Below are 23,246 nucleotides of genomic sequence, written 5' to 3' on the forward strand. Positions count from 1 at the left end.
CATCCTTTATTTTTTTTATATCATGCTTGATTTCATCAAAGGGATATTCCTAATTTTTTAAAATATTAAAATAATATTTTATTTTATTATATTTTATTTTTTTTCTCAAAAATACTTGTGTTCTAACACTCTTATAATAATTTTAATCACAACTACTATAATATAACATAAAATAAAATTACTCCTAATTAATCAAAATTATTATATACAAAACACCATTATATTAAAATATCTTTTTCTAACTTAATCAAAATTATTACAATACCCTTTTGAACGAAAATGATAATAAGAAGCATTTTAAAAAATTTTACCCTTTTCACATTGTGCCACTCTCCTAAGAATACATATTCAAAATGATTTAGTGAATTGAGTAAATCGGGGTACATCTGCTACACAAGATGGAAAAAATTTCTCGAAAAAAATAAATAAACTAAAATAACAATCTCTGCTTTGCAACTGAAGAACAGATGGCTCTAATTCAGTTTAACTCCAAGCAGTTGAGAGCATTCACTTGGAATCTGGAGAAGCCAGCAGTTTAACTTTAGCCAAAACAGAGTGATACCTCATGAGTAACTCTGGGTAACATTATGAGAACCTTAATTAACTTGCCAACCGAGTGAACTTTGCAATAAAAAGCCCACTAGTTTGGGATGTCTTAGGGTCGAAGCGCAAAGTTCCTGGAATTCCTCCACTTCTACAGGGCCAGTCGGTGGCGGCTTCAACATGTTGCAGCTCTGCAAGGATCAGAAGTGATGCAAATGCCATAAAATGAGAAAACTTAAGGCCTAACATAAAAAATTGAAACCTAAAAGGAAATTCTACTAACTAGCAATAGGATTCCCGATCATATAAAAGCAGTAAACATTAAAAAGAACACACTAGAAGAAATTCCTAATGTTAAAGTTGTCGGTAATCTTTGTAAAGAGGCAAAGAGTGATCGTCGAAGCAATGAGCTCGAAGAAAGTGCAACTCCTGATAAACTCCTAAGGCTCAGGAGTAATGAACAAACCGAAACATGCATGGCATCTTTTGAAGGAATTGGCTCAGTACTTGAGTTCCCAAGTACATTGTATACAACAATCTTTATATATCCTAATCATACTATAAACATGACTATTTTACATGCACTGTGTGCACATACCTTAAGTACAAAGCAAATACCATGAATCACAATGAAACCCTGAAATATTGGCTTCCAAGAAGGTAGGCACAGTGGTTTTCTCAAACTCACAAGGACAAGATTACAACTATTACAAATCGAAGAGCAATTTTAACTGTTGGCTAGTAACTAGTTAGAAATTAGAACTTAGCTAGATAGACATATATGAATGTACTACATTTGATAATCGCATCAGTCATACTTTGAATATTTGAAAATAAAAAAGGATGACTCAAAACAGGCCAAAGGACGTAGTGAATTCCGCAAACTTTCTTCTCTTAGAAATGCTAATTATACAGTAGCACTCAAGTTTCTGCTGAATCTATTTTATGCCTTATTTGATTATATGATGCTTCACTTTCACAATTCTTTGTAATTTCTAAAGCATAAAGAGAATTTTAACTTGAACATTAGGATATTTGCACCTAAATTTGTTAATTTCTCCAATCAATGAAAAATAGAGAGGATAAGTTGAGATAATATAAACATGTTCAAAGATGACTAACAAATTTACAATTACACAACAAAAAGATAAGGTTTTAACCACAACTACTATAAATGACTATATCATAAATCTTTGTATATTATAGAATAGATTGTCCATTAGTGACAAAACTTTTTGCCATTAATACACAATTTTTTTTTTTTAAGGGTTAGATAAGTTGAACGATCATAGGTGAAGTGGTGATTGGTATAGCAAGATCTAAAAAATTTCAGGGGAAGTAATTCAAAAGATCTCAATATTTCATATAACTGACCCCAAAATTGAAACTAACAAGGATTGATGATGAGACAATGGCGAGTCCTGTTTCCAAGGAACAAAATGGCATGTACTACTAAATCTTGATCTTGATCTAAATATTACAAGTAATTGAATATAAAACTAAATGCAGATTGCAAGAAATTATGAAACATAGAATTTCAAGTACTGGGATATGAAAACATAATAAATATATCAACTAAATACCAGCTGAAGAATTTCGCAATAGGAATTGCTTCACCACGTCCTCATTTTGGGCAACTGTTAAACTGGAAGCATGACAAGTAATCCAATATCCATAAGATTAACAGAATCCACACACCGTATTATATAACAACAATTGAGTAAATACATAAACTTTGTTTAAGCATAGCCAAGAAAATATACTTTTGAGTGTAGGCAACAACCAACTGTTTTTTCTCTAGTTTGATGGAAGCAGAAAAAATTATCTCAGAAAAGACAGAGAAAGTTTACTGAAAATGAAATAGGTTACAGATGAATAAAATGAGCTGTCTCAACTATTTGGGTTCCACTTAATAGATCTTATTTGCCATTATCATCATTAGGAATACATAGGCCATTTCAATCTCATTTAAATCTTTTTTAATCATGTAAGGCAGATTCTTTGGTCTCCCTAAGTCCCACATATCTTATAACTGATGCAACTAGGTTCGTTAATTAATTATATTGTTCATCTTTCAAGATTAGCCAACCCCACCTAGTGTAATAAAGCTTGGTTATTGTTGTTGTTTTTCCATATTTCACGATGTCAATCCTTTGTTATTCTATTTTATTTTATCATCTGCAAAGATATAACAAACTGCTCGGATATAATACTATCTTATGTCATTTTAACCCACTCAGCATTTGCTTTGCTATGTCATATTAAATTTTTTGATGTATAGCTTTTATTATTGCATTTTTAAGATGCCGAACAGTCATACTCAAACACCAGCCAAAGATATTGCATAAGTTGCATGAGTTATCAAGCATCATCATAGCTTCTTCTTTTTGGTTAATTATTCTTGTTTTAGATGAAAACTAATGCTGCGTTTGTTTACTCATACATGTTGACCATGCGGTTAAACAAAGCTTCTGGAGGATGCACAGCTTGCAGTTTAAACATTAGATATGGGTAAATCTATTATAGTGATGATTGTGTATCCATCAAGGCACGTTTTGAAAACAAGATGAGCTACACGAATGCCTTAAAAATGGAATTTTCTGATCAAGGATGATTCATAAGCCTACTGCAAAAGAGGGAAGGAACGTTATTACAAAATGACTAGGGTATACCATCTACATAGACCATCCGTCCATCCCACGTACACAATGCTACAACAACAACAACAACCAAGCCTTATCCCACTAGGTGGGGCCACGTACACTATGCTAGATCACCCAAAATCTAAGTGACATGGAATCCAAAAGGTGAAGTCTCATAGACCATCCGTCCATCCCACGTACACCGTGCTATAACAACAACAACAACAACCAAGCCTTATCCCACTAGATGGGGCCACGTACACTATGCTAGATCACCCAAAATCTAAGTGACATGGAATCCAAAAGGTGAAGTCTCATAATGCCTGCCATGGACCAGGGATCCATTGTTATGTATGTTATGTCCAGCATGACTTGCACATACCTAGTGTTTGTGGTTTGTGGTTCTGATACTAACAAATTAAGACTGATTAACTTTAAAAAGATCCACATCAGTGCCATATATTGCAAAATTATTTAAGAAAAGAAAACTGGCTAAATAAATTCTTCTTGAGCAAGAAACATACAGTTGGCAATTTCATGGTTGAGGCTAGAGAAAAGGATACTAAACTACACATAGTTCTCATCACACCACAGCAAACAAGAATTACACACCTGCAGGTGCTGTAGACCAATGTTCCACCAACTCTTAGTAATCTGAAACCATTTGTCAGTAATTGTAGCTGCATGGGAAGGAAACAACTAGATATTTTATTCATTGGGATAAAAAATAATTGGAAAGCCCAATTGCATAATAGCAGGTAAACATAATGCTGGCCTACTATTTTTATAATTGCATTTACTGAGTCACAGTGTTTACTAATAAGCAGCAAGATGCAATATCATAGTCAACTAGGAAACAGCAGCTGTTAGTAAAGGAAAAGCAACGTCCACTAATACCTTCTTTTGAAAGTTGAACAGATGGAGAAGATAGAGGGGAGATGATGATATAATAAAAAAGAAAGCAGAATCATGCTAAATTTGGATTATCACTGTATTTCAATTTAGCATAAAAAATGAAATCTCTTGAGACTCTATTTAGCTATGTAGCATCTTGTACCAACTTAAGAAAATTATGATTTACACTCTAGTATATGTCCCAAAATTATAAAAAAAAAACATGGAGGCTCCTCATGGAATGGATCTTGTCTTCAGTCTCCAACAAGTGTCAGTGTCAACCATGCCCAAAATGACTCCTAATTTTAATTAAAGTAGATCCAGCCTAAGGATTGTTTTATGTAAACTTTGCTGTGAAGCTGTTTGGAAGTATCCGAGGGTTGCTAATATTGGATTGCTCATGCAGTATACAACAGATGCAAAATGTTGATATAGAGTATAAAGAATTTATGATAACCATAGACATCATGTGTTGCAACCACATCAGAGAGTTACCTACATGATGAAGTAATGATGAGACTCAAAGGTGCTCTATAACAGCACATTAAAGTCTGATGGCATCACTTAGAAAAAATCCCAAGCTATAATATACTCAATGGTACCCAGCAGAGTCCAAGGGCGAAGTACACACTAAACTGGACAACCTTAACAGGTGAACAAACTGAAGTTAACAAGGTGCTTCTGCTGTATAACTGTTGAGATGGTCAGAATTCAATTATAGGTTTTCTTTTTATTACCGTGTTAAATTTGTTTGGTTGAATACTGGTCCCAAGGTTTAAGCCAGATAAGGGACTAATATTTACTTTAACAAGAAAACATCACATCTGTCTTATAAATAAAAACTCGATGAAATATACAAGATATGATGAAATATACAAGATATACCAAGTTGTTGATCAGTGGTTCCATAATTACCTGAAGGTGGTGCAGGGAGTCCATTCTTTTCACATCAAGTACACGACGTTCTAATGTTTCCCATCCCCAATTCTCAAACTTTTGAATGTGTTTTAAGGATCCATCATGTGTGCACTCTGCATCCACAAGAACCTAAACAAAGATTCAAACAAAATTCTACAAGATAAACTTGCGCACCTTGTATGTGAAGAACAGTGGCAAGATTTAATAAACATCAGCAATTCATTAAGGCAATTTAAAAATGTTAGATTTGTGAAAAATTCATATTTCCAGTTTTTGTTTTGGCAAAAAAAAAAAAAAGAAATTGAATGGAAAAGTAAATCAAATATCTATATTTATCATAGTTTTGATACTATTGATTTTTTTTTTTTTACAAAGAAGCTTGATCTTCATCAAAACCAAGAAAAAGAATACTAAAATGTCTTGGGGGAATCAAAACTCAAAAGGAGTATGTAAAGCCACTAGTTCTATTTGCACTTGTTAGGGAGTTGCCTTTAAATATACAAGAGGTAAGAGATTATTTGTAATATTCCTTATTTACCAATAATATATGAAGGTAGAGAGAGCTACATAGGGTTATTGAGGAGGAGGGATCCAAATTTTTTTCCATCAACATGATATCAAAGCCGCCTCCTTTTCTCCCTCACGTAATCCCATCCATCGGTGCCTCCTCTTTGTCCTTCTCTACACAAGTATTGCACATCATTGGATCCACAAAACCTATCCATCAAGTGTCTCCTCTTCCTCCACATGACCTACCATCGCTCCTTGTTCAGTCGCCGCACGCTATCCTTCACCATGCAAGCATCCTCCTTTATACATCGTCTATCGTACTTCATCGTCCACCACTCATGAGTTCTTTAGTGTTCGATGTGTGCCCCCAGGGCGTAGCGCAGACGGTGGGCGCATGGTATCTCTGGCGTAATGGCCAGGGGTCGATTCTCAGGAACTGACGACCTGGGGTTTACCCCGCCATGCGCCTATGGCCTGTGTACCTGCATGAACCTCCCTCCATATCCGTGGGGCCGGCACTAGGGGGGCCGCTAAGGTAGCGGATCTACCTTTTTTTAGTGTTCGATGTGTGCCCTTTATTTTGTCATCAATTATTAAATTTCAAGGGGCAGAAAACATTTTTTGTTGGTCAATAATTCCCCTTCTAGAAAGAATGGGATAGGTTACCAATCATTTAGCATGTGCATTGGCAGCAAACAATATATACTTAATATATAAATTCTACAATAGTTTCATGCCAACCAGTGTATGATTCCTGCCTATTAAGAAAATTAAATAGAAAGCTTTCCAAGGAAACTAGACAAACGGATAAGCCATGGATGCTGCAATGCTTGATATGCTATTTGGCCTATTCACAACTTTTCCAGTAACGCCTTCAGAAAACAACTGATAGCAAATTGCATGGTTAGTATTCAAGTCAGGATAGCAAACTCTGCATATCACAAGAACTTGCTAAATTGCAATATATTTCTTTTTGAATTTACAAATGGCCATGTTCGATTAATGCTAATTATACAGTGAAAAGGTCCGGCAGGTATTATAATTTATAATTACTAAAAACAAGAGCATTGACATGCATCAAGTAACATGTGCTTTGACACTAGAAGATGATAAAAAACAGGCAATAGGATTATACCTTGTCATAGCCAGAAGTTGATGGCACTTCTACTGTGTGAAATAACTCAGTTCTACGTAATCCAATCACGCCAGAATGTCTACCATAGAAAATCAGTTCTGGTGTTGATTGAATTTGATTTGAAGCAGCAGTATTTCCAGCCTTAATAGTTTTCTTTCTCTCTCTCCATGATCTCTTGCCAGTCCACTCGGCAAAGATATCAGGGCTGTTCTTGCTAGACATCCCTATGGAGTTACCATCATGTCCAACTGTCCAAGTTTATGAATCTCGGTGAACAAGCTAATCTAAAGATAAATAAAATAATAAATAAATTAAGGGTATTACTACATTGTCTTGTTTCAGGATAAGACTTCAATGGTAAAAGAGAAAATGATGTTCCATCAGCAACAAAGAGTCGGCAACGATCTCCTAAGGAATATTTCTGCAACATTGTACGACAAGCAGCCAGACGTTGTCTAGCAATGTCAACACCAGTCAGCGAACCAGAGTAACCAAGAAGTTCTGCCAGCATGCAAAGCTTTGCACCTAATATCAATTAAAACATTGAGCAAAAGATATCACTAAAAATTTTGGAGAAATACTCCTGAAACACTGCAAAAAGCACAGTTACCAGATAATGCAAACCCGTCAATGGTGTTCAACATTGTCTAACTGAGTTGGTTTAAGTAAAATTCAAATTATTTTATTTTCCGATAAAAAGTGTCTACTATGTCCACAAAAACATCTGGAATGTCTTAATTTTTCTTCCAAATATAACTAGTGGAATCTGAGTTCTGAAAATTGTTGGAGGAAAACCTGTTAGAATGCAAAAACTGAGAACCAAGCGACATGATGGAGATGGGATTCAAAGGTTAGATGTCAGATGTGGCCTTTCAAGGGGATTATTCCTGGATCATAATGCCTATTGAAGTTAGCTGGCAGCACTTGCATCAGAATATGCCACATAGGTAGAAGGATGCACTAAAAATGGGCCTAGGCAGGGTCCAAAGTCAGATGCTGATTCAAGAAACTTGAAGAGCCAACCGAAAACAGTTGGAGTTAATTCTCTAGGGGGAAATTAACGTACCTGACATTCATAAATTTGCTGTATTTATAGCAAGTAATAATAGTGCATTGTATAGTCAGGTCTTAGTGGCTAGCCAAAATACCAAAGGAGGAAGAGATGGAAGGAGAAGAAAGAAAATAATAGAGAAGACAAAGAAGATAACTAAGGCATACCTAGTCAAGTAGTTCTATCCTTTGCAATCAATGATCCATATGTGAACCAGGTGGAACTTCCTCACTTGATGATCACACGTTGATATAAGGTCATGCATTGACTTTCTGTTGAATCCCCATGTTTTGATGAGGTTTCCTTGTTGGCAAACTGATGAGTCATTTTCACCTGAAAATGAGGTTGACCAAGCCTCTGACAAGTAGACAACCTATGTTAATCACCAAACCTCCTATCCATCATGTGGCATGAATTGAAGTGACGCTCAAACATAGTTCCAATGACCAAGCTTATTGAAACCATGAGACTTGAATTTCAAGTAAGAAAGACAAAAGTCAAAGATTGAAGAGACTCAAAACTTTAGGAGGTTTGTGGATTTAAGGAAAGTTTCATATCGGTCAAAATCATAAAATTAACACGATGAACAGGTTGGATATGTCACAGGCCATACTTGAGTCCAACCAACTTGTTAGACTCAAAAAGAAAATTCACAGGAAATAGTTGATTTTTTTTTTGTTTGTTTGATCTATCAGATTCCCCCACACAATTAGCTTCCTCTACGGTTAGACGCACACTGTACCAGCACAGCAGGCTTCTTCAGGCTAAGTGCCACATAAAACTAGCTAACTGATAGAATCTAATATCTTGCAATGTGCATAGCTAGATGCAGCAGAATGTTCAAAGTTATAAGCTTTATGCTATTAATTGTTTTACCGTATAGCAAATGCAAGAAATTCAATGGGAGACTGATTAAAAGAGGTATATCAGATGTAGGTACCTGGCGCTGCACACAGATCAAGAACATGATCTCCTGGTAAGATATTCAAAGCTGAAACGGCAGCTCCAGAGGCTGCATCCATCCCATAGATCTGAATGGCAGTTACTCTACATTAGCAAAGGCATTTTGATTCTGATTAAACTATCGCATAACTAAGAAATCTTTATTGCCTTGTATGGAGTAATAAAGATATTCCTTTCAGCTAGATTAAATTTAACTGAATGCATTAACTGGGACATAAAATGAAACCAATTATTTTTTCTATTAACCCTAAGGCAATCAGGCACCAGCACCCCTCAAATTTATGTTCCCCAATCTCCATTAAATATTCTAAATTTAAATACTCTGCTGGTTATATGCTCTTCCTGCATAAAGATCATATGCTCGCTAAACTTTGGACATATGCAGCATCTTTTGTTTCAAGACAAATAAAATAACACAGTTGACCTTTAAGCCATTTCTATGCGTCTGAAACACCAATTCCAGTTACCTTGTACAAGTTTAACTTATTGGAAGGAGATTATGAAATCACAGGAGCTCCAAAACCAGAACTTACAACAAAAAAAAGGAATTTGAACTTAAAAAGCCACCTCAGTCAAAAATATTGTTAGACAGACTAAATTTGTGTGTGATACTTGTTATAGAAACTGGGAGGTCAAACCTAAGATACATTATAGATAGTGAACTCATGCTAATCTTATCTATTCCAATCCTGCCAGAGGCCAAAAGTTTGATACAAGAATAAATATTTAGATGGTCTAGGAATAATCATAGAAACAATGTAGGATCATAGAAGAAGTTTACTTTAAACAACACTGTAACATTAATTTTGATGACAAACGAACTGTTGTTCAATCAACATCTGTACTTCTCTTCAGAAAAGTTGTGTGACTTACATAATAAGATTAAAGAATCATACAAGCCATCCAAGATGGAACTGAATAAAGGATGGACACTCAGACACAACCTAAAAAAGAAACAAAATTTTTTTAGGATAAACATAATTTGTATTTAACATACCTTTCCCTCTTGGTATGCCTCGGAGCCAGCAATTTGAATCTGAGGTGGGATGGCAAAGAAATCTGGGAGCCATGTGATTTTCTCAAGCTTACAATTGAGCTCATCTTCTATCTCCAAAAGCTGGGACTCAAATCCTGGTTTTACCCTTTGAATATAGCAAGTAGTGAGCCAATGAAAAGATTTAAATAATTCATAACCGAATGTATTCGACATTTCGACCTACAAAAAATCCTGACATATGAACACAAAGACAGTTTGTTGCCATCCAGCAAGAGAAAAACAAAAGAACAACTTGCAAGCAGGAGAAAAATCTACTTCCTTTTACCTTATGTAGCGCGGAACAGTCTCCGCCTTGGTATAAATGGACGGGTCCAGCCCATTCGCCTCTAGAAAATGAAGAAATGCATCCGGCAAAGGTAAGGCGCCAGTTTTCTGCTCGTCACAAAGGGATGGAAGCATCTCTTTTGAACCCACTGAGCGTCCTGTCAAATTCTGATAACAGATCTCGCTAAAGCACCTAAAACCCTAAGAATGTAGTTTTTTTTGAAACATTCTGATGAATCAACTCTATAATTCAGCATGAAATCGATAGAAAAACCGTCAACGATCGCATTACTAGATTACATCCAACAAATATAGATATGAGTCGAATCAAAGAAGTAGCACTTCCTTAAAACGAGGAATCCCAGAACTTCTCTAAAAAACCCTTGTGACACAATCGAAGGAGGAGCACGATGTGGATGAGCGACGGCAAAGGGAGAAAACAAAGAGGCTCGAATTAATTGCGTGAAATAATTTTTTAAAATAATTAATTTACTTCTGACCTAAAAATAATATTTTTTCTTAATTTATTGTTTTTTTCTTACTATATTTTCTTTTTCTCCATGAAAAATATATCTATATTTATTATGTTACCTATTTTATTTTAGGGTTCAAACTCACAAAATATACGCAAAAGGGGGAAAATAGAGAATAAATATAATCGAGGCTTGTCAAGAAGGACAACACAGAGTCTTTATAGTTGACCGTTTAGGAATTACTAACTCGATCAAGTTTTCCAAACTCAAGCGGCACGTAGAAGGAAACCAAGATGTACACTACAGTACACGCTCTGATGACTAATGCTTCCTGACATTTGATTTGCCTGAATTGGTCAATTATAAATAAAAAATGTTCACTTGTTAGATATGGACGCAACAAAGATTAACCGGTATGACATTAATACATATATAATAGACAATATCATATTACTAATGTGACAAAAGTGATTCGATCGCCCCCAACACCCCCACGCCCCCACCAATATGTCCTTAGGCCAACACGGATGAGATAAATTATGGTGGCTACTAGTCATTAGTGCAAGTAGCCAAGGCATAAGGGTAATATCATATTAATAATGAACTATAATATGAAATATCTATAAAATCAAACTACTAATAATATAGTAATTAACAAAGACTAAGTATTATCAGATAATATTAAACATATTATATTTATATAATTAATAAAAATATCATACAATTAATATACATATGTTTTTTGGTACAATTTTTGAATAATTTAAGCATGGTAATAGCGATCCTTTTGGCTGATTTCAATTGAGGAAACAAACACCCCATTATTAAATGTAGAACTGAAATTTTATGTCTTTACAAGTTTCATGTTAACACTAGTAAGGGGAATTGTTAAGTTTGAGTCATTCTTAGAATTTAGATGGTGGAAGAATGATTTTAGGATGCATTTTCAAGAGTACACTAAGTCGTGGAATAACATGTTTGTTGCCGAAACTTTTCAAACAATATTTACTGAAAATAGACAACCATGACTACTATGAAATGGTATAAAACTTTCATGGCTAGCCACAAACCTCAGTTGAATGCCTGAGATGTCGAGCCTTGTCTGAATGATTTCTTTGAAGTGAGCTCATGATTCTATCTTTTAAGGTGATTACTAATATGATATCACCAAACTGTAGAGATCAAGTTGATGAGGCACCATGAAAAAAAATGATTTTCTATAATCGTAGAGAGGAAACCAAACCTCGTAAGCACTAAGAACTGGCTAGCGATAATGAAATAAACATTGATCATCAAATATTAGGTCCAAGCCATATCAGCAAGAGTAAATACAAACAATTCAGACAAAAATATTAATGACAACATGTAGGTTAAAGTTACTAATCAAGATTCATTCCTTGTTTAAAATTGATTCCTAGTTTAAGGTTACTAATCAAGATTACCCATAATTGATCGTGAATGGAAGTATATCCTAATAACACAATTCAGGCGTCCACTTACCCAAATTAGAAAGCTCATCTACTGCTCTAACTGCACTATAACTCTGTAACAAAAATGGAGCTTCCCTTTACCATTTTAATTGAGTATTATGTCTACAGCTACGCAATAATATTTGTGCAGCTCATTAGTTATCCAGATAACTGCACTATAACTCCATAAATAGCATCTTCAATAATGAAATCCTTACTGACTACAGATACAATATCTAACACTTTTAACTTCAGGTCCATCTGTATAATTATTACTTCCAAATTCGAATTTTGATTTCCTTTGAAATTACTGATCATGATTACCCGTAATTGGTTGTGAATGAAAGTGTATCCTAATAACACAACTCAGGTGACCACTTCCCTACACTCAGATACTTTATCTACTTATCTGTGTCATAAGTCTATCATTAAAATGGAGCTTCCTGTTTACCATTGTCTATAAGTACACGATAATATTTATGCAGCTCAATAGTTATCCAGAGTTTACCCCATAAATAGCATCTTCATTAATGAAACTCTTACTGAATCATAGATTCAATATCTATTATGTTTACATTGTGAAACTTCAGGCTCATTTATTTCATTATTAATTGCAATTTTCATCTATGAATTGCAACTGAATATTCTTTTCTTTACAAAAGCCAATACGCGAACTCTGTCGATCCCCATTCATCACAAGGAGCATCGAATTAAACAATCAGATACGGTTCCTCGAAAGAAACACAAACTGTGGCTTCTAATATGAACAATCAAGAAGAAAATACTTTATCTTCTTATGTCAACTTCAGCTAGCCAGACACCCCGAATCCCCACTCGTTGATGATCAAACTGATTAAAATAATAACATCAAAAGCGGCAAATGACCAGTAATAATCAAGACTCAAGTGTGATTCTTATAAATGCGTAAACGGGGGCCTAGAGGAGGGATTCGAGGCGGATCTGTCGCATCGGAAGAAATATGGCCGATCCAAAGACAAAATAGTTAACAAATTGACTAACCTCGATGACCTAAAGATCTCTACCATGCACTGGCGACGACGACGGCGGCGCGTAGGAGGAGCAGATCAGCGACGCGAGCGAGCGAAGTGAAGCCGAAGACGAGGACGAGGCGAGCCCATCAGATATACAGAAGACGAAGAGAGGTTTCTATCGGACGGCCCATATCGCATCGAGGGACACATCTTTCCCATTCCAGATCAACGATTCCAGATCGAAAGCATCATTATGCATGTACAGTTGTTTGCGGTCATCTTCAAAAGTTATATTACATGACGACTGGACTGGTTCCACAAGTCAAAATTACTAGTCGGCTAGGAGGTCGTCCGGGATGCTATCCAAAACTTTCTGAAGATCAAGAAAATCCAGTGATGTCCCTTTGGGCAGGTGCCCGGCCTTCTGGACTTGTCGTATCGCTCCTTCGAAACCGTACTTGAGCATCAAGACAGTACGAGCACCGAGTATATCGTAGAACTCGACTGAAGACAAGAACGCCTTCTTCTTACTAGCCCACTGACTTTCTTCGCCGACTTTATAATTGGACAGCTGCTCCTTCAGAGTCTCGACCTCGGCCGCCAACCGCTCTCGCCGTCCTCTTTCTTCTGCCTCCCTCCGTTCGCTCGCAAGCCGGCGCTGTTTTGATTCCTGCAGTTTGGCTAGGAGTCGGGCAATTTGCTCCGTGTGAGCAGCCGCCTCCGCCTTGTGCCGGGCTGTCTCTGCCTTCGACGCCTCCAACTCCTGGTTCTTATTCTCGAGCTGCGCCTGACACTCGTCCGCCATCGCCTTCATTGCCCGATATCTCTCCATCAAGTAGGGCCCGCGGGTTGTGAGTTCTCGTTGTTCTGCCAAGAGCTGATGCATATTTCCGATCGAGGTCAGTATTGAAACTTGTCGAACAAAAAATACTCAATTTACCTTAATGTTAGTCTCTACCATTGAGTCGCACAACGCCGGGAGCGACTTGTTCTTGGCCGCTTCTTCCTCTGTCGCCATGATCTGCTCCCACAGACTATTTACCAATGGAGGAGATCGACGTCGGCGAGGAACGTCGTGGCCGGTGGAAATACCCGGTATGGTCGACGAGCTAGGGCTGGTCGGAGGAACCGATTCTCGAGGTGTTGTAGGTTGGGCACTTAGTGGTTGCGGCGCGACGGGTGATGGTGGCGTTACACTTGGACTAGCTGACGGACGAGAAGAACTCGCCTCTGCTGATTGCTTCAAATCCCGACTCCTTTTGCGAGGTTGGAATTCGAATTGGAATTGCTCCTCCGACTCGCCCGAGGACACGACCTTTGGCGACATGGATGGTCGCGGTGGCGCGAGTTTAGCAGAAGTACTCGGATCAGTGGCAGGTGAATCCTCTGGGGCTGACAGACGAGCCCGACTCCACTTCATATGCTTGTTGCATGAGGCTCGCAGCATGGTGTCGGCTACAAAACAAAAGTCTCTTTGTCAGTTCATCATTTCAAACAAAGATTGTTCCAAAATCCCTTACCCAGGGGCTGCTTGAATTCTGCCTCTATAGGACTCAGGCCATAGTAGAAGAGCAAGCTTTCCTCCAACAGGAGGTTCCCATCAAAATGGAGGTCGATCAATACGTCTGCCGCAGCCTGATAGGTATCATCATCCTTAAAGTTGCCTAGATAAGGTTGGGGAGGAAGCTCCCTTTGCCAACCGATTGGCCAAGTAAATGGACAGGCAGGTTTGACAAAAAAGTAACGGGTCTTCCATCTCGTAGGGGATTTGGGATATTGTTCTAGGAATTTGGACGACGGTCGGGCTGCAAAGTAAAAGACCCCGACTGTCCATGTTTTGGGATAAAAGAAGTAATGAAATGTTACTGGATTGAGCGGGAGATGATAACATCGGAAGATAATGACTACACCACATAGAAGTCGGAAGGAGTTGGGAGTAAACTGCTGCAGCGGAATTCGAAAATACTCGGACACCTCAGTAAAGAACGAGGGCACAGGAAAACGCAAACCACCGGCGAGTTGCCCGTGGAAGAAAGTGGTGTAACCATCCGGTGGTACATGAGGACGCTGATCTGATCGGGGTATCCGGATTCGATGGTCGTGAGGAATTTTGAAAGTCATTCTGATTGTCGATCTATCCTCGTCTTTGGTGTAGGTGGATGGTGTGGTCTCATACCAGAGTTGGGGAGATTTTGCGAGCTGGGAATATTTTACTAGCTGGGAAGATTTTCCGGCCATGGTATGTCAAAGGGCTTACAAGAGGAGCGAGATCGCCGGAATGTCACATAAGGTCGGATCAGCAAGAGGACTAGCTGACTGAACCGACAATCGTCCTCTGCCTGCCGTTGGATCAGGATAAGTACGGCACAGAATCTCTCTTATCACCGTCCGATGCATCTGGCTACTTAAATCCGCCGTTGGATATGGCGCCTTAATTGTCACGACTCAACGGTCACCTCAGCTCGATTTCCCCGGTCACGTCGCCACGCTCTCGGCCATTGATTTGTCCGTTGACGGGACTTCGGCACGTCGGCCTTAATTACAAGACGGGTATATCCACGACGCGTGGATCATCCGAACTATGTCGACCGCCTCATCATCACAAGCAGCATCGAATCAAACAATCAGAGATGATTCCTCGAAAGAAACACAAAATATGTGACTTCTAATATGAAGAATCAAGAAGAAAATCCTTCATCTTCTGTCAGCTTCAGCTAGCCAGACACCCCAAATTCCCCACTCGTTGATGCTCAAACTGATGAAAATAACAACATCAAATCAAATGCGCCAAATTCACTGGAGTCTAGAGGAGGGATTCGAGGCTGATCTGATCTGTCTGCTGCAACGGAAGAAATATTGCCGATCCAAAGACGAATTAGTTAACAACATGACTAACCTCGATGACCTCGAGATCTCTACAATGCACTGGCGGCGACGGCGGAGGAGGAGCAGCTGATCAGCGACGCGAGCGAGCGAGGTGAAGTCGTGAAGACGAGGGCGAGGCTAGCTTGTTTATACTCCATTCCGTACAGAGGTTTCTATCGGACGGCCCATATCGCATCGAGGAATAGAGTTAAAGCGACGAGAAACTGGTTTTCAATCCGACGGCTATAATAACATGACGGCTTGGTGGCCTATTCTGGTAAGTTGATAATTTATCACATATTATTAATATAAAATAACCGAAAAAATATCGCGTATTACTAAATCTTCTAAAAGTCAAATTCATATAAAATAATTAAAATTAGTTTAATTTAATAAATAAAACTTACCATTATATAAAAACTCTATTAGATTTTTGTTGAGGCTCATCAAATGTTTGGTCCTAGTAGACTATTACAACCATTTACCTTTTAACTCTTTAGGTTGCTTTTACTTAAATTTGATTGCATTGTTTCATAATCCTTGAATGATGTTTAGGCCTAAAATGGAGCTTCCCTTTACCCAAATTAGAAAGCTCATCTACTGCTCTAACTGCACTATAACTCTGTAACTAAAATGGAGCTTCCCTTTACCATTTTAATGGAGCAGTTTGTCTGCAACTATGTGATAATATTTGTGCAGCTCATTAGTTATCCAGATTTTACTCCATAAATAGAATCTTCAATAATGAAATCCTTACTGAATATAGATACAATATCTAACACTTTTAACTTCAGGTCCATCTGTATAATTATTACTTCCAAATTCAAACTTTGATTTCCTTTGAAATTACTGATCATGATTACCCGTAATTGGTTGTGAATGAAAGTGTATCCTAATAACACAACTCAGGTGTCCAATTCCCTACACTCGGAAACTTTATCTACTTATCTGTGTCATAAGTCTATAATTAAAATGGAGCTTCCTTTTTACCATTGTCTACACCACATGATAATGTTTATGCGACTCAATAGTTATCGAGAGTTTACTCCATAAATAGCATCTTCATTAATGAAACTCTTACTGAATCATAGATTCAACATCTATTATGTTTACATTGTGAAACTTCAGGCTCATTTATTTCATTATTACTTGCAATTTTCATCTTTGAATTGCAACTGAATATGCTTTTCTTTACAAAAGCCAATACGCGAACTCTGTCGATCCCCATTCATCACAAGGAGCATCGAATTAAACAATCAGATATGGTTCCTCGAAAGAAACCCAAAATGTGACTTCTGATATAAACAATCAAGAAGAAAATACTTTATCTTCTTATGTCAACTTCAGCTAGCCAGACAACCCGAATCCCCATTCGTTGATGATCAAACTGATGAAAATAATAATAACATCAAATGCGCCAAATGACCGGTAAGAATCAAGACTCAAGTGTGATTCTTATAAATGCGTAAACGAGAGCCTAGAGGAGGGATTCGAGGCGGATCTGTTGCATCGGGAGAATATGGCCGATCCAAAGACGAATTAGTTTAGTTAACAACATGACTAACCTCGATGACCTCAAGATCTCTACCATGCACTGGCGACGACGGCGGCGGCGGAGGAGCAGATCAGGGACGCGAGCTTTGAGATCGAGAGTTGCTTTGAGAGAGACTTATTTTGTTATTTTATAAAAAAGACGAACAAGCTTATTTTGTTCTTATAAGCTGCGCTGGAGCTATGAGATCACATATTATTAATATAAAATAACAAAATAAAACTTTATCACGTATTACTAAATCTTCTTAAAGTTAAATTCATCTGAATATGCATAAATTAATATATCGCGAACCTAAAATATTTATACAAACTTTTTTACTCATGATATTACCAATAAATATGTAAGATCATGATAATATATAATTTTTATGTAAGAAATAATAATAAAAATTATTAATAAATTTTAAAATTATTTTTAATATGAAAAAAAATATTAATATAATTTCATTTCATGAATGCACATAAATTAATTAGGCGACTTGATAACCCTCTAACAAACTACTATAATAAAATCTCTCATATAAAAAATTAATCATATATTAAATTGATAAGAATAAATATTATATTTATCTTAGCCAAAAGGCTCATAAATTGAAGCCCTCGGGCAATAGACTCTCTCTCGTAATAAGTTAAAGAAAATTTATTTTTTAATGTTATTAATGCAAGGTATTTATAGAAGTTTCTCCGCTCACAGTGTTATCAATTCTAAGATCATGACAATATATATTTCCTAATTGATTAATAAGAAAAATTCTTAATAATACGCCAAGTCTCGAACTTTATATCCCAATTGATTAATGAGAAAAATTTCAAATAATAAGCTGATCCTGTCTGGAATATGAGTCAGACAGACCGCGGGGGTGAGATAGATAGAATGTTGACTGAATCACGACGTCTCAGAGGGGGGGGTGTGCTGAGATGACTTCTATGTTGACCAAGTCGTCAGAAGTCCTCTGGTCAAGGTTACCTGCAGCCAACGACCGGACCGCCCCAGTCTCTGGTACCTCGATGTTCAAGGCAGATCCAACGAATATATAAGTGACAGACTAAGACATAAAATAATGAAATGTGTATAGAATATGAACGAAGAACGTACCCCTAGCCCAGGGGACATCCTCGGATGAGACGCTATTCGAATTGTCGTGATCTGGAAGAGCAATTGACTATGAGCAGGGCGGAGAGCTGGATCTGATGACGCGGAGCCGGATGTAGTGACATGAAACCGAATGCGACCTCAGCACGTATATCAGGATAAGATATCGGCACGCGGGTCGGGATATGACTTTGGCACGTAGGCCGAGATAGGACACTGGCACATAGATTGAGATAGGCCATCGACGCGTAGGCTGGAATAGGATCTCAGCGGGCAGTTCGAGCTATAACAACAACCCGAAGGCTAGACACAAATCACACCGTCTGAAATAAAACCGCGGCTTGTAGGCCGGAACAAATGACGATGACATATAGATCGGGATTCAACCGTAACTCAAAAGCCAAAACATAATAGCGATGCGAATTAAGGCTAGAACACGACACACGAATGAGATGAGTGCGAAGGCCGGAACACAACGGAAGTGGAGTATAATCAGAGTGGAGTCAACAGGCTTGCGACGATAAATGGCGCGAGCAGCGGCCACCGCCGGGAGCGGCACATGACAGAGACAGCTACTACGGTTGCACTGTGCCAGCAATGGACGACTGCGGATGGAGGCGGCTAGAGAGGAAGACTGCGGCGCGTGGAGAGGAAGAAGGAGGGCTCGACGACTGAGAGGCGGCCGACTGTGGAGCGAGGAAGCCGACGAAAGGGAGTCGGTGGAGCGCGTGAGGGGAAAGGGGGATGCTACTCGAGTGACGGGAGACGGCAACGATGCACGTCTTGGTAGCCGGCTGCGATGGCAGCGATGCTGGAGCGGCGACGTCTCGCGAGAGGGAAGAGGAGCGACCTCAAAGTCGTCGACATGGAGAAGAGAGGAGTCGGCCGTTGTGAGGGGAGGCGACTGTAAGGGGCAATGTCAGTGCTAGTCCGGTGCCCGCGGCGCGTGGGGAAGGAAGGAGGCGGCTCAGAGGTGGTCGTCCTTTGCTGGCTGCTGCGAGACGACAAAGAAGAAACTCTCTCCCCCTCAGTTCGTCGTGGCGGCAGAGAAGAGAAGAGAACCCCAAGCTCCCCGATGGCGGCTGCGACATGCTCCCATGCGGCGGCGACGATGCATGAGGCGGAGTGGACTTGAGAGAGAGAGAGAAGATGAGGGGCAGTGGCTCGTCGACGAGAGAGAAGGTGATGATGAAGGCGCATCTTCTTCCCTGTGACGACAGAGCAAAAGATGTATAAAAACTCCTCTTTCCACGGGTGAACAGTGTCCTAAAAGGGATGCTACAGTGAAATGACCAAAATAACCTCCTCTTTTCCTCTGATTCCTCCTAACTCCTTAACATATATTTATCATATGCTATAGTTGAGTTTCGAATTCTAAATCCTTAATTAATTTAATAAAATAAGATTTAACTCGATAAATTACTTAATTAACATTATATAAAAATCACTTTCTTAGAATTTTGTTGAGGCTCATCCTGGAAATTTGCTCTAATTGTTCGATTCTCTTTTCCTTGTTTTTATAATTCACAAATTACATGGAAGAGAGTCATGAAGATTATACACAAAGCACTTGAAAATGGAAAGATAGAGCTCTACACAAAACATCTTACGAATTAAAACACAAAGCAGTAGCAAATCCAAGAATAAGTTCTAAAGCAGATCACGAGAAATTAGACACAAAGCACTAGCAAATCTAAAATTTAATTCTAAATTAAGGCATTTTGAGAGTTAAAACATTTGCAAACATGCAGTTTCTGTACCTGCAATCCAAAAGTTTTCAACAATCGCAGTCTTCTTTTTACAATAAATTTGGAATAGATATCTTTCCGCGTTACAGGTCAACGGCATTGTTATAGACAAATCAAAAAGGTGTCTTCAAAAGTTATATTACATGACGACTGGTTACACAAGTCAAAATTACTAGTCGGCTAGCAGGTCGTCCGGGATGCTATCCAAAACTTTCTGAAGATCAAGAAAATCCAGTGATGTCCCTTTGGGCAGGTGCCCGACCTTCTGGACTTGTCGTATCGCTCCTTCGAAACCGTACTTGAGCATCAAGACAGTACGAGCGCCGAGTATATCGTAGAACTCGACTGAAGACAAGAACGCCTTCTTCTTACTAGCCCACTGAGTTTCTTCGCCGACTTTATAATTGGACCGCTGCTCCTTCAGATTCTCGACCTCGGCTGCCAACCGCTCTCGCCGTCCTCTTTCTTCTGCCTCCCTCAGTTCGCTCGCAAGCCGGCGCTGTTTTGATTCCTGCAGTTTGGCTAGGAGTCGGGCAATTTGCTCCGTGTGAGCAGCCGCCTCCGTCTTGAGCTGGGCTGTCTCTGCCTTCGACGCCTCCAACTCCTTGTTCTTATTCTCGAGCTGCGCCTGACACTCGTCCGCCATCGCCTTCATTGCCCGATATCTCTCCATCAAGTAGGGCCCGCGGGTTGTGAGTTCTCGTTGTTCTGCCAAGAGCTGATGCATATTTTCGATCGAGGTCAGTATTGAAACTTGTCAAACAAAAAATACTCAATTTACCTTAATGTTAGTCTCTACCATTGAGTCGCACAACGCCGGGAGCGACTTGTTCTTGGCCGCTTCTTCCTCTGTCGCCATGATCTGCTCCCACAGACTATTTACCAATGGAGGAGATCGACGTCGGCGAGGAACGTCGTCGCCGGAGGAAATACCCGGTATGGTCGACGAGCTAGGGCTGGTCGGAGGGGCCGATTCTCGAGGTGTTGTAGGTTGCGGTGTGACGGGTGATGGTGGCGTTAGACTTGGACTAGCTGACTGACGAGAAGAACTCGCCTCTGCTGATTGCTTCAAATCCCGACTCCTTTTGCGAGGTTGGAATTCGAATTGGAATTGCTCCTCCGACTCGCCCGAGGACACGACCTTTGGCGACATGGATGGTCGCGGTGGCGCGAGTTTAGCAGAAGTACTCGGATCAGTGGCAGGTGAATCCTCTGGGGCTGACAGACGAGCCCGACTCCACTTCATATGCTTGTTGCACGAGGCTCGCAGCATGATGTCGGCTACAAAACAAAAGTCTCTTTGTCAGTTCATCATTTCAAATATAGATTGTTCCAAAATCCCTTACCCAGGGGCTGCTTGAGTTGTGTCTCTATAGGACTCAGGCCATAGTAGAAGAGCAAGCTTTCCTCCAACAGGAGGTTCCCATCAAAATGGAGGTCGATCAATACGTCTGCCGCAGCCTGATAGGTATCATCATCCTTAAAGTTGCCTAGATAAGGTTGGGGAGGAAGCTCCCTTTGCCAACCGATTGGCCAAGTAAATGGACAGGCAGGTTTGACAAAAAAGTAACGGGTCTTCCATGACTTCCAACTCTTATGGGATTTGGGATCTTGTTTTAGGAATTTGGACGATAGTCGGGCAGTAAAGTAAAAGACCCCGACTTTGATTGTTTTGGCATAAAAGAAGTAATGAAATGTTACTGGATTGAGCGGGAGATGATGAAATCGGAAGATAATGACTACAGCACACAGAAGTTTGAAGGAGTTGGGAGTTAACTGCTGTAGCGGAATTCGGAAATACTCGGACACCTCAGTAAAGAACGAGGGCACAGGAAAACGCAAACCACCGACGAGCTGCTCGTGGAAGAAAGTGGTAAAACCATCCGGCGGTACATGAGGGCGTTGATCTGATCGGGGTATCCGGATTCGATGGTCGTGCGGAATTTTGAAAGCCATTCTAATTCTCGATCTATCGTCGTCTTCGGTGTAGGTGGATGGTGTGGTCTCGTACCAAAGCTGGGAAGATTTTGCGGCCATGGTAGATCAAAGGGCTTACAAGAGGAGCGAGATCGCTGGAATTTCACGTAAGGTCGGATCAGGAAGAAGGAAGAAGATGGAGCTGAGTGAACCGACAATCGTCCTCCGCCTGCCGTTGGATCAGGATAAGGACGGCACAGAATATCCCTTATCACCGTCCGATGCATCTGGCCACTCAGATCCGCCGTTGGATACGGCGTCTTAATTGCCACGGTCTCCCTGGTCAGGTCAGGTCACGTCGCCACGGTGTCAGCATTGATTAGCCGTTGACGGGACTTCAGCACGCCGGCCTTAATTACAAGGCCGAACTTTGTCGATATCCATTCATCGTCCCAAGCAGCATCGAATTGAACAATAAGAGATTATTCCTCGAAAGAAACAATATGATTCCTCGAAAGAAACAATATGTGGGTTGTAATATGAAGAAAATACTTCATCTTCTTATGTCTAGAGGAGGGATTCGAGAGGCTGATCTGATCTGTCTGCTGCATCGGAAGAAATATTGCCGATCCAACGACGAATTAGTTAACAACATGACTAACCTCGATGACCTCGAGATATCTCTACAATGCAATGGCGACGACGGCGTAGGAGGAGCAGAAGATCAGCGACGCGAACGAGCGAGGTGAAGTCGTGAAGACGAAGACGAGGCTAGCTTGTTTATACTCCATTCCGTACAGTAACTGGATGGGAGTTTCTATCGGACGGCCCATATCGCATCGAGGAATAGAGATAAAGCGACAAGAAACTGGTTTTCAATCTGACGGCTATAATAACATCACGGCTGGTGGGAATTGCAATGCTCCATTTGGTGGGCTATTCTGGTAAGTTGATAATTTAGCACATATTATTAATCGCGTATTACTCAATCTTCTAAAAGTCAAATTCATATAAAATAATTAAAATTAGTTTAATTTAATAAATAAAAATTACCATTATATAAAAACTCTATTAGATTTTTGCTGAGGCCCATCCTGTAAATTTGCTCTTATTGTTCGATTCTCTTTTCCTTTTTTTTTCATTTACAAATTTTAGGTG

At 39.4% G+C, this 23,246-nt stretch overlaps 3 protein-coding genes across 11 annotated transcripts; all 3 read right to left on the reverse strand.

Moving 5' to 3' along the window:
• Positions 1–345: 345 nt before the first annotated feature.
• Positions 346–13,067, reverse strand: LOC122055785 (28S rRNA (cytosine-C(5))-methyltransferase-like). 8 transcript variants are annotated; one of them, XM_042617403.1, is made up of 11 exons: positions 12,940–13,024; positions 11,521–11,622; positions 9,979–10,145; positions 9,654–9,798; positions 8,634–8,724; positions 6,967–7,167; positions 6,643–6,890; positions 4,995–5,126; positions 3,798–3,865; positions 2,127–2,188; positions 346–734 (listed from the first exon to the last, which is right to left on the reverse strand). In XM_042617403.1, the coding sequence occupies exons 2-11, from the start codon at positions 11,578–11,580 to the stop codon at positions 601–603; spliced, it is 1,308 nt and encodes a 435-aa protein (XP_042473337.1). In that variant the 5' UTR covers positions 11,581–11,622; positions 12,940–13,024; the 3' UTR covers positions 346–600. The 8 variants fall into 8 exon arrangements, with proteins under 8 accessions (XP_042473337.1, XP_042473335.1, XP_042473334.1 ...); XM_042617401.1 differs by having other exon boundaries at positions 9,979–10,178; XM_042617400.1 differs by lacking the exon at positions 12,940–13,024 and having other exon boundaries at positions 346–518; positions 596–734; positions 9,979–10,178; positions 11,521–12,923.
• A 74-nt stretch (positions 13,068–13,141) lies between these two features.
• On the reverse strand, positions 13,142–15,149 carry LOC122054652. The gene is made up of 3 exons (XM_042616097.1): positions 14,432–15,149; positions 13,852–14,366; positions 13,142–13,788 (listed from the first exon to the last, which is right to left on the reverse strand). The coding sequence occupies exons 1-3, from the start codon at positions 15,147–15,149 to the stop codon at positions 13,243–13,245; spliced, it is 1,779 nt and encodes a 592-aa protein (XP_042472031.1). The 3' UTR covers positions 13,142–13,242.
• Positions 15,150–20,151: 5,002 nt separating this feature from the next.
• On the reverse strand, positions 20,152–22,911 carry LOC122055787. Of its 2 annotated transcripts, none has more exons than XM_042617409.1 (3): positions 21,518–22,911; positions 20,953–21,452; positions 20,152–20,889 (listed from the first exon to the last, which is right to left on the reverse strand). In XM_042617409.1, exons 1-3 carry the CDS (start codon positions 22,206–22,208, stop codon positions 20,344–20,346), a joined length of 1,737 nt encoding a protein of 578 aa, XP_042473343.1. In that variant the 5' UTR covers positions 22,209–22,911; the 3' UTR covers positions 20,152–20,343. The 2 variants fall into 2 exon arrangements, with proteins under 2 accessions (XP_042473343.1, XP_042473344.1); XM_042617410.1 differs by having other exon boundaries at positions 20,971–21,452; positions 21,518–22,740.
• Between the last annotated feature and the right edge of the window lie 335 nt (positions 22,912–23,246).

Source organism: Zingiber officinale, chromosome 3B, assembly GCF_018446385.1.
Source record: "Zingiber officinale cultivar Zhangliang chromosome 3B, Zo_v1.1, whole genome shotgun sequence".
NCBI classification, from domain to species: Eukaryota; Viridiplantae; Streptophyta; class Magnoliopsida; order Zingiberales; family Zingiberaceae; genus Zingiber; species Zingiber officinale.

Coding starts and splice junctions, on each gene's coding strand:
- LOC122055785 (XM_042617401.1), bottom strand. CDS start 11,580: ATGAGCTCACTTCAAAGAAATCATTCAGACAAGGCTCGACATCTCAGG. Junction 5,127..6,642: donor CAACTTCTGGCTATGACAAG/GTATAATCCTAT, acceptor ATCTTTGTTTAG/GTTCTTGTGGATGCAGAGTG. Junction 2,189..3,797: donor TTGGTCTACAGCACCTGCAG/GTGTGTAATTCT, acceptor TCATGCTTCCAG/TTTAACAGTTGCCCAAAATG.
- LOC122054652 (XM_042616097.1), bottom strand. CDS start 15,149: ATGGCCGGAAAATCTTCCCAGCTAGTAAAATATTCCCAGCTCGCAAAA. Junction 14,367..14,431: donor AGAATTCAAGCAGCCCCTGG/GTAAGGGATTTT, acceptor TTTGTTTTGTAG/CCGACACCATGCTGCGAGCC. Junction 13,789..13,851: donor TGGTAGAGACTAACATTAAG/GTAAATTGAGTA, acceptor AATATGCATCAG/CTCTTGGCAGAACAACGAGA.
- LOC122055787 (XM_042617409.1), bottom strand. CDS start 22,208: ATGGCCGCAAAATCTTCCCAGCTTTGGTACGAGACCACACCATCCACC. Junction 21,453..21,517: donor ACAACTCAAGCAGCCCCTGG/GTAAGGGATTTT, acceptor TTTGTTTTGTAG/CCGACATCATGCTGCGAGCC. Junction 20,890..20,952: donor TGGTAGAGACTAACATTAAG/GTAAATTGAGTA, acceptor AATATGCATCAG/CTCTTGGCAGAACAACGAGA.